This window comes from Colobus angolensis, unplaced genomic scaffold, assembly GCF_000951035.1.
Source record: "Colobus angolensis palliatus isolate OR3802 unplaced genomic scaffold, Cang.pa_1.0 Scaffold423, whole genome shotgun sequence".
Classification (NCBI taxonomy): Eukaryota; Metazoa; Chordata; class Mammalia; order Primates; family Cercopithecidae; genus Colobus; species Colobus angolensis.
In genome coordinates this window covers 424,200-435,573 of record NW_012117633.1, presented here as the reverse complement: position 1 = coordinate 435,573, position 11,374 = coordinate 424,200, and the positions used below count along the sequence as shown (strand labels likewise).

Below are 11,374 nucleotides of genomic sequence, written 5' to 3'. Positions count from 1 at the left end.
CCAGCCTCGGCCTCCCAAAGTGTTGGGATTACAGATATGAGCCACTGCACCCAGCGCAACCCTGTTTCTAACACACACACAAATTCAAATCCACCCAAATACCCATCAGTGAGGGTCTGGGTGAAAACAGATTGGGCTCAGTCACATAATGCAATAATTACCAACCATTAAAAAGAGGAAGGGGAGGCCGGGTGTGGTGGCTCACGCCTATAATCCTAGCAGTTTGGGAGGCCAAAACGGGTAGATTGCTTGAGGCCAGGAGTTCAAAACCAGCCTGGTCAACATTGTGAAACCTCATCTCTACTAGAGATACAAAAAATTAGCCAGGCATGGTGGTATGCACCTGTAGTCCCAGCTACTCAAGAGGCTGAGGCAGGAGAATCACTTGAACCCGGGAGGCGGGGGTTGCAGTGAGCCGAGATCGCGCCACTGTACTCCAGCCTAGGCAACAACAGCCAAACTGTCTCAAAAAAAAAAAAAACCTAAGCCACAAGATTTTCTGTAGACTGTTGTCGTGTTTCCATAGAAAGCTTATGTATTTACCTGTATCTAAGTCTATGCATTTACCTGTATCTATGTCTGTGTCTAGACCAGGGTTCCCCAACCTACAAACTGCAAATACTTGGGGGGGCTGGAGCGTTCTTTGCAGTGGGGGCCGTCTTGTGCCTTGTAGTATGTTGGGCAGCACGCTTGGCTTCTACCCACGAGACGCTAATAGCAACCTCTTCCCAGGGTGTGACAACAACAAAATATGTCTCCAGACACTGCCAAATGTGCCCCGGGGGCAAAATTGTCCACGGTTAAAAACCACTAATGGGCCTGGAGGGTGTTCCCCAGTTTATGCACCACGCTCAATATTTAAAGGAGATTTTCTCTCTACACCCTTTTTCTACAGTATTTCAAATTTTACGCAAGCATTCGCTACTACTGCAATATGAAAAGTATGACAATTATGCATATATATATATGATTGATAAGTGACTGTCAATATTGAAAAGTCAGAAAGGACATAAACAACTGCAATGGTGGCTGCCTCTGGGGAACACTCACCTTTTATTTTCAAACCCTGTAAGGTTTGAAATTTCAACAACCAACATTTTTCCTTCTGTATTGGTGTGTTTTTATTTATTTATTATTATTATTTTTTTAAGATCAAGAACCAAAGATCTTTGGGCAGGAGACAAGAAAGAAACGGGAAGCTGGTCCAAGGCTTCCCAATCTCTTGGTGAGAAAACAGATCCCCTGACAACCAGCACTGCTGGTGCCTGCGTGCTCCGGGCAGGCATCCAAGGCTGGGCTGCGGGACAGAGCTGAGCCCAGGATCCCCCCTCCACAACATCTCGACTCCCCCACCACCAGCAAGCACTGAGCAAGGTGCTGGCAAACAGATAAAGTATCGCATTTCCACGGCCTCTTCCTTCTTCCACTGTTGCCACGATATTAGCCTGCGGGTAGGCACAAGTGAAAGCCTTCTCAGGAAGCACATGGGGGTGGCCCAAGCTGGGTGCTTTATTTCAATTCAGTCTAGTAACAGTGCTTTGGGGCAGGAATCCCTGTAAACTCTGGTGGGGAAACTGGGGCTAGGAGAGGCCAAGAGGCTGCTTTACACACAGCAGGCAAGTAGCAGTGTGAAGACTGAGACGCCAAGTCTGCATGATCCTGAGCATGGTTAGAGAGCTTGGCCTCTTGGGAATAGACATGGGTTCAAAGCCTAACTCCACCACTTACCCACTCTAAACTGGAGACAAATCCTCACTGCATGATCGTTACTGACAGTATCCCCGTGTTTCCTTTCTGCAGCGTCCACATCCAGACTGGCCACCTAGTCCCTTTTACAGACAAGAAAACTCAAGTGCAGGGAAGTGAAAGGTTTTGCCCTGCATCACTCAGTCTGCAAGTGGCAAAGGTGGAATCTGGGGCCTGATTTGCTGCTGCCACATCGCACAGGGCGGTGCTAAGTCAGTTTCCACATGTCCCCCACAACATCCTATGCTTTTCCTACCTCTAAACCTTTGTCCATGCTGTGCCCTGCTGAGAATACCCTCACCTCCTCTCATCAGCCCACCCAAACGCATGGCCATCCCTCAAGCTTGGGCTGAGACCAGCACCTCCTCCACGACACCTTGGGCCTCCTCTCCAGTGCCTCCCTCTGCACCCCATCACTCCCCAGTCTTGGGTCACAGTGTCCCATCTCCCCACAGAGAGCAGAAGCTTCCAAAGGGTGGTCCCTGTGCCTTAGATTTCTTCCCCACCTTCATGGTTCTTCACCAGAATGGTCTCGTAGAACATGGCCCACTACCTGTTGGGTAATAGGCCAGATTTTGGTTCAAATACCAGTTTTGCCACTTACTGCTGTGTGACCTGGGACAAGTTACTTCACCTCTCTGAGCCTCTTTTATTTTTTTTTTTCTCTATCTATACAGGAAGATGATCACACCAGCAGTAGGTAGTGTCAGCACTCTGCCCAGCACTCAAGTATATGCCAAAGATCAAGAGAAGGGACCCCCTGCCAACACCCTAGAGCCTCACTGATCGATATTTGGGTAGATTTGAATTTGTGTGTGTGTAAGAAACAAAGTGGCTTATTTGGGTGAGGGTTTCTTCACAGCTGTTCTGCTTATGTACCCCAAAAAGGGTGTGCTTGCAATTAAAGTGATCCCTTCCTCCTTTCCTCCCCACCCCCCACCCTGCCATCCATTCTTCTCTTTCCTGCTGTTCTTCACTGAACAAAGGAAGCCGGATTTTCTTTCTTCTGCTGAGCATGGTGCCAGCCAGGATGGAAAAGTCTGAATGTTCATGACCCCACAAACAGCCTCAGGCAAGGACAGAGGGATTAGAAAATACATACTCCAGGTCCCTTGACCCCTGGACATGACAACTTCAGAGGTGTTCCAGGCTGACTCCCAGGGGTCCCCAGTGAAACTGATCCTCAGTGGCCCACCATGGCCCCTGTAGCACCTGCCTCACTTCTTCTCTCCTCTACTGGTTCTTCCTGGGATCACCCCCTTAAAACGTGCTTACAGGCCGGGCGCGGAGGCTCACGCCTGTAATCTCAGCACTTTGGGAGGCCAAGGCAGGCAGATCACAAAGTCAAGAGTTCAAGACCAGCCTGGCCAAAATAATGAAACCCCATCTCTACTTAAAAAAAAAAAAATACAAAAAACTAGCCTGATGTGGTGGCGGGCTCCTGTAATTCCAGCTACTTGGAAGGCTGAGGCAGGAGAATCACTTGAACCCGGGAGGCGGAGGTTGCAGTGAGCTGAGATCGCACCATTGTTTTCCAGCCAGGTGACAGTGTGAGACTCCGTCTCAAAAAAAAAAAAAAAAAAAAATACAAGGGTCTGCTTCTGTTGGAACCCAAAACCTCTCTAAGATCAGTTGTTCACTCATTCAACAAATATTTCTTGGACATTCACAGTATGTCAAGCATGATGCTGGATTCTCGGGATACGATAATGAACAGGAGGCCGGGCGCGGTGGCTCACGCCTGTAATCCCAGCACTTTGGGAGGCAGAGGCGGGCGGATCACAAGGTCAGGAGACCAAGACCATCCTGGCTAACATGGTGAAACCCTGTCTTTACTAAAAATACAAAAAATTAGCCGGGCGTGGTGGTGGGCACCTGTAGTCTCAGCTACTTGGGAGGCTGAGGCGGGAGAACGCTGTGAACCTGGGAGGCGGAGCTTGCAGTGAGCTGAGATCGCACCACTGCACTCCAGCCTGGGCGACAGAGCGAGACTCCATCTCAAAAAAAATAAACAAATAATAATAATAATAATAATGAACAGGATACAACACGCTACTATACAGCAGAAGCACAATAAAGCTACCATTAACATCTATCATTATTGTCATTGTAGGACAGAAGTGTATAACAGGTGGCCCGTGGGCTGTATGGGGCTAGCAGACAAGTCTTGTTTGGGCTGAAGAGCATTTTTAAAATAAGTCTTCCTCGGCCAGGCGCGGCGGCTCACGCCTGTAATCCCAGCACTTTGGGAGGCTGAGGTGGGTGGATCACAAGGTCAAGAGATTGAGACCATCCTGGCTAACACAGTGAAACCCTGTCTCTACTAAAAATAAAAAAAATAAAAATAAATTAGCTGGGCGTGAGGCTGAGGCAGGAGAATGGTGTGAACCCAGGAGGCGGAGCTTGCAGTGAGCCGAGATTGCGCCACCACACTCCAGCCTGGGCGACAGAGCGAGACTCCTCTAAAAAAAAAAAAAAAAAAGGCTCCTCATTTCCTAATGGGATTACACATAAAACTCGATATTTTCAGATTCTCTTGATAAATGAGGTTTGCCATCTCAAGGTCAACATTCCTGCCTGTGAAGAACCAGCTGGGCTAGGCATGGTGGCACACGCCTGTAATCCCAGCACTTTGGAAGGCCAAGGCAAGAGGATCACTTGAGCCCAGGAGTTTGAGACCAGCCTGGGCAACGTGGCAAAACCCTGTCTCTACAAAAAATAAAAAATTAGCCAAGCATGGTGGCACATGCCTGTCATCCCAGCTATTTGGGAAGCTGAGGCAGGAGGATGGCTTCAGCCCAGGAGATTACGGCTGTAGTGAGCCATGATCGTGCCACTGCACTCCAGCCTGGGCAACTGAGCAAGACTCTGTTTCAAACAAACAAACAAGAGAAGCAGGTAGGACCAAGCAGCAGTTCCCAGTTCAGAGAGGGCAAGAGCTCTCCATCTGCCACAATCCACACCCCTCCCTGGAGCCTCACACCCAGCCTGACTCCACTCATTTATGTACCCGTGTGGGCCACACAAAATCTGAATTTCGGCCCTCTAGGCTAGATGTTTAATCCACCTTTGACAAAACTAAAAAGAGCCTTGGTACTTACCTTGTGGCTATCTCCAGTCCCTGACTCCCACCAACAGGGTCCCATTTTGGCCTCCAAATTCTCTCCAGTAAGGCTGGGCCTCCCTTTGGGCTGCTCTCGCCTCCTCTCTCTGGCTTCATGCATGAGGGACAGGCCCTCTCGGATGTTGGCAGGGGGCCCCTTCTCTGAGTAGGCCCTCTTGATATCCAGCAGCGCCCGTCCAGAGTCACGTGGGTAGTCAACCCACTGGGCCGCACTGCCCTCCTCTCCCTGCCCGGTGGATTTCCTTGGGGTCCCTTTCTTCTGGTCAGTGAGGGGCGATTTCGGTGACACTCTGACCCCACTGCCTGGATCCTCCCGAGCAGAGGGCTTTGATTCAGCCAGGTAATTCTGACACTTTGCAACGTGATGTTTACTGGCAAAGGCCTTTCTGTCATCCTCAGCAAACCCCAAGGTTTTTTTCCTGGGATCTGCAGAGATAGGAGAGCCCCTCCCTGGATATTTTTCAGAAGAAGCCGAGGGTGGCAGAGCCCAGAAGAGAGGACTAGATTTGGTGCCCATGGCTGTCTCCAAGGTCTCTGCTGGCTGCTTGCCTAAGCCAGGAGTGAAACTGTGGTTTATTTCGGCAGAGCTGGCCGCTTTCCAGAGACCCCCAGTATCAGGCACCTCCTTCAGGCTCCTCCTTCTCTGCTCCACCCCACCTGGCTGAACAGGCCTCTCCCGAGGCAATGTACTGGGCTCTGCTGTGGGACTCCTCCTCCTCTCCTGAGCCTCCCCAGGGACTTTCAGCGACAGCTCCTGGTACTCAGCCATCAGGGCGTCAATGTCAAGAACGCTGGATCTGTACCCGTCTCTGATTTTACCTGGGAACGTTTCACTGATCACATCAGTCTTCCTTCTCACAGGGAGATCTTTTGGGCGACTCCTCAGAGTCGGGGTGGTTTGGGGAGCTTCACCGCTGGGGGAAATCTTGTTCGCACTTTCCTTCCAATCGTTTTGAGGACGAGGGCCATCTTCTGATCCCCGATGACTCCATAAGGCATCCACATCAATGATTCTTCCATTGAAAGGCTCCAGACTCCTGGCCCGAAGAGATGATGGACGGTCTGTTGGCTTCAGAGTTTTTAAAATGCTTGCATTTTCATGCTCTCGTCCCTTTGTCCAGTTTTTACTGCCTGCCATCTCCAATGCCTCTTCATGACCAAGAGAAACCAAAGTGGATGTTAAATGAGGAGATGGGGGTGGAGTGATTTTTCTAGAATGTTCCAGCAAGTTTTCAGCCCCTGACAGAACCACACCCTTTGCCTTTTGAGTACTGGGAATCTGATAGGTGACTGCAAAAAATGTTGCCTTGGGTTCCACAGGTGACTCTTGCTTCACTGTTGGGGAGGTCTGATCCCGTGAAGCGCCTGGGTTCACCTCCTGGGTCTCCACCATGTAGTGGGATAGTTGAGGTTTTCTTAAGGCACTGGCTGTGGGGCTCACATAATCTGTTCGTCTGTGCCCCACATGTGGAGAGTCCTCTGGGACGAGAGAACTGAACGTATCAAACTTCACGTTGGGGGGTAAAGTCCGCCGCCGCCATCTGTCCATTCTCTGGTCCGTGGGGCTGGCTTTCCGCATTTTGACTGCAAGCTGTGGCACCTGGGCCGGCCTTGGATCACCCTCCCTGGCAGCTACAACGAAGGGCACTTTCTGCACAGCAAATGCATCCGGATGTGTTCGTGCTTGGGAGTCAGAAGGCTCATTCGAAGGCCTGGAAGGAGGATCTAGGGGGCATCCCTGGGGTGGGCCCCTTGCTCCCTCTCCTGGCTTGCTTCTGGCCCCTTCTGGCCCCTCATGCTGGCTTTCCCAGACGGCAGCCTTGACAGCCCGGACAGAGGTGGCCCCGGGAGCAGAGTGCTCTTCACTGACCCCCATGGTGGCTTTGTGTGAGCTCCCCACCACCCCGCCTGTCCATTTGGGCGACGGGCAATTGCCCCCAGACTTCGGCCCACTAGCCTCAGGCATGCCTCGAGCTTCCCAAATCAAACTGGCCCTTTGGACGGACCCTGCCTGACCTTCCAAACCACACTCCAGGTCAGCAGGGGTGACCTCCTGGGACAGCTGCCTGTCTTTCAGTGAGAGCCAAGACCTGCGGCTGCGGAGTGTGACCGCTTTCTCCTCCGGTGCCGGTGAGATGGTCTCGCTGTGCACACGCTCCCCCACTGCATGCACAATGTCATACCTGGGCTCAATCCTCTGCCATGGGGGAGGATTTTCCCAGTGTTTGAGGAAGGTGTTATTATTGTGGTTTTCAGCCAAAGGGTATTTTTCCCGGAGAGGCGTGTGAAACGGTCTCAGTTCACCGTTCAAAAGGGCGGTTCGTCCCAATTTCTCCATCTCAGGATTGTCAAACCCTTTGGCGTTCTCCTTCTTGACTTTTGTCATGTCTGATGGGTCCCTGCCCAGCCAAGAGCCCATCTCAGGCCTCGGCCTGGGTTCTGAGATGCAGGCATTGGCCATGTCACCAGGGGGTGTGGTGCAGAGACAATGTCCAGACTGGTCAGCCACTGTGTGTCTCTCCACATGGTGCTCAAACACTGTGGCCCACACAGTCTGGAAGCTCCGATCATCTTCTGGAGTGATGTCAGAAGGGCAAGGCGCCTCCACTGAGCTTCCACTGCGGCAGCTGTCGGGGTCTTGGTTAGAGCTAACCTTCCGCTCCATCTGCCTGGACTTCTCCCGGAGTGTCCCAGGCTTCCAGGGGCTTCCATCCAAACCATGCCCCTCCTTTTGCTGGAAAGAAACAAAAAGAGAAAGAAACACCTCAATGTTAAAGGATTCGAGATGGAAAGGAAAAAGTGGAGTGATTGAAAGGGCTGCTTGTATAATTAAAACAATGAAATACCATAAAATCAAAAAGAATGAACACACCCAGTGTGGGCGAGGATATGGGGAAATGGACACTCAGATACTGTTGGAGAGAATATAAATGAACCCGACTTTGGGCAGTGCAGTGTATTTATCCTGATGTTAAAATACTCATTTCCTTTTATCCAGCCAAGTTCCTCCCAGGACTCTTTGACCACATGTACAAGTCTACACGAACAAGAAAGTTGAGACAGTACCATTGGCGTAAGCAAAAGAACACAGAAACAACCTGAATGCGCATTGGAAGGGCATTGGCTAAATTTCAGTTATCTCCAAACGATGGACTAGTGCACAGGCATTGGTTACCATAGAAAGAGGCAGATCCCACCAGGTGCGGTGGCTCATGCCTGTAATCCCAGTACTTCAGGAAGCTAAGATGGGAGGATCGCTTAAGTCCAGGAGTCCCAGACCAGCCTGGGCAAAATAGTGACACCTCATCTATACCAAAAAAACAAAATCTTTTAAAAGGAATTAAAGGCCGGGTGTGGTGGCTCAAACCTGTGATCTTAGCAGTTTGGGAGGCTGAGGCGGGCGGATCACCTAAATTCAGGAATTCGAGACCAGCCTGGTCAACATGGTGAAACCCCGTCTCTACTAAAAATACTAGCCAGCTGTGGTGGCACACGCCTGTAGTCCCAGCAACTTGGGAGGCTGAGGCAAGAGAATTGCTTGAACCTGGAGGGCGGAGATTGCAGTGAGCCGAAGTTGTGCCACTGCACTCCAGCCTGGGCGACAGAGTGAGCCTCCGTCTAAAAAAATAAATAAATAAAAGGAATTAAATACTGATTCATGCTACATCGTGGATGAATTTTGAAAATATTATGCTAAGCAAAAGAAGCCAGTCAAAAAGCTACATGTTACAAGACTCCATTTATATACAGCACATATATATAAATGTAAAAGTATATATGTAAAAATATATATATATATATACATACATCATAGGTTAATCCATAGAGACAGAAAGTGGATTAGTGGATGCCTGGGAATGGGCGATGAGGACACAAGGTTTCCACTTGAGGTGACAGAAGATTCTGGAACTAGATAGTGGTGATGCTTGAACAACACTGAAAACATCCTTAATGCCAGTCAGTTGTGCACTTTAAAATAGTTATAATAAGGGCAGGGGCACAGTTTGCTAACCCCTACTGTAGATGATGGAATGCCAATGAAGTGCTCTAAAAACATGACTGTAAACCTTTGTTTAAATATATACGTATATATATATACACACACACACGCATATATACACGCACACATATATATACATTTTTTTTTTTGAGATGGAGTCTCGCCCTTTCACCCAGGCTGGAGTGCAATGGCACGATCTTGGCTCACTGCAACCTCCACCTCCCAGGTTCAAGCGATTCTTCTGCCTCAGCCTCCCGAGTAGCTGAGAGTGCAGGCGTGCACCACCACACCCAGCCAATTTTTGTGTGTTTTTAGTAGTGATGGCGTTTCACCATGTTGGCCAGACTGGTCTTGAACTCCTGGCTTCGAGTGATCCACCCACCTCAGCCTCCGAAAGTGCTGGCATTACAAACACGAGCCACCGCACCCGGCCTGTTTATATTTTAATATGTAAATTTTACATAAACAACATATGAATCAATTCTGATTGTAAAGGAATCCAAACAATACAAAGTTCAATTCTTTTTTTTTTTTTTTTTTTTTGAGATGGAGTTTTGCTCTTGTCACCCAGGTTGGAGTGCAATGGCACGATCTTGCTTCACCGCAATCTCTGCCTCCCAGGTTCAAGTGATTCTCCTGCCTCAGCCTCCCGAATAGCTAGGATTACAGGCATGCGCCACCATGCCTGGCTAATTTTTTTTGTATTTTTAGTAGAGACCGGGTTTCTCCATGTTGGTCAGGCTGGTCTCGAACTCCCAACGTCAGGTAAACCACCCGCCTTGGCCTCCTAAAGTGCTGGGATTACAGGTGTGAGCCGCCACACCCGGCCAAAGTTCAAATCATTTTTGTTCCCTTGTTCAAATACCAGTCCCCGTTCCTGGATAACAGCTATTACCAATGGGTTATGATCCTTGAAGAGCCTTTCAGAACTCTCTTTGTATTATTTATATATATATATTAGAAAGACTGTGAATTTTTGAAACTTTGTAAACTTTGTAAATTTCACAAATTCATTATTTTTCTTTAAAAATAGTTAAAATGGTATATTTTGTGCTATGTGTACTTTTTTTCTTTTTAAAGACAGGATTTCAACCAGGCATGGTGGCTCATGCCTGTAATCCTAGCACTTTGGGAGGCCGAGGCGGGCAGATCACCTGAGGTCGGGAGTTCGAGACCAGGCTGACCAACATGGAGAAACCCCGTCTCTACTAAAAATACAAAATTATCTGGGGGTGGTGGTACAGGCCTGCAATCCCAGCTACTCAGGAGGGTGAGGCAGGAGAATCACTTGAACCCAGGAGGCAGAGGTTGCAGTGAGTCGAAATCATGCCATTACACTCCAGCCTGGGCAACAAGAGCAAAACTCCATCTCAAAATAAATATATAAATAAATAAAATAAAGACAGCATCTTGCTCTGTTGCCCAGGTTGGAGTGCAGTGGCGTAATCAGAGCTCACCGCAGCCTCAAACTCCTGGCCTCAAGCAATCTTCCCACCTTGGCCTCCTAAAGTTCTGGGATTATAGGCATGAGCCACCATGTCCAGCCTGTTATGTGTATTTTACTACAATAAACACACCCACATACACACACATACAAAGTCTACTTACAGAGAGAAAATCTCATCACATGTAAAGCACGCATTTATTTCTTAACTATTCCCTTCTTTAAAGTTTCAAACATACACAAAATTACAGAGAAAATAATGAACTTGCCCAACCCACCCCTCCCAATTTAATGACAATCAGCATTTTGCCACTCTCACTACACACAGCCTTTTTGCCCTTGCCGCTACTGTCACTACAGCATTTTAATACAAATATAAGGAGCTTTAATTATTTAAATTGGATCCCCCCATAACCATTTTCAAGGAAATGATTCAGAAAATGCAACAATAAAAGTTGCAGGGCAAATCACCGCCTACAAGAGTGGTGGTGGGTATTGCCATTCAAAGCCAGCCCACTTTTCTTGGTGATTTACTGAGATGGGTACAAGCTCGAACTCAAGCACTGGTATTATTTTTAAAACCACAGAAGTGTCTTAAAACATAAAACATGCATCTACCATATGATCCAGCCATTCTACTCCTAAATGTTTACCCAAGAGAAAAGAACATAAAAGTCCTGGCTGGATGCCATGGCTCACGCCTATAATCCCAGCACTTTGGGAGGCCAAGGCAGGCAGATCACCTGAGGTTAGGAGTTCAAGACTGGCCTGGCCAACATGGTGAAACCCCATCTCTACTAAAAATACAAAAAATTAAATGGGCATAGAGGCACGTGCCTGTAGTCCCAGCTACTTCGGAGGCTGAGGCATGAGAATTACTTGAACCCAGGAGGCAGAGGTTGCAGTGGGCCGAAATCACGTGACTGTACTATCTCAGGCAACAGAGTGAGACTCTGTCTCAAAAATTTAAAAAAAAAAGGCCAAGCACGGTGGCTCATGCCTGTAATCCCAGCACTTTGGGAGGCCAAGGCGGGTGGATCACGAGGTCAGGAGATCGAGA

At 48.7% G+C, this 11,374-nt stretch overlaps 1 protein-coding gene across 1 annotated transcript in view; it reads right to left on the bottom strand.

The window, feature by feature from the left end:
• KIAA1671 (KIAA1671 ortholog) overlaps positions 1–11,374 on the bottom strand; it is a 186,475-nt gene that overhangs the window by 152,935 nt on the left and 22,166 nt on the right. The window contains exon 5 of the mRNA XM_011956724.1: positions 4,848–7,604. Coding sequence (XP_011812114.1) covers positions 4,848–7,604 — 2,757 coding nt within the window. The remainder of the gene's footprint in view (positions 1–4,847; positions 7,605–11,374) is intronic.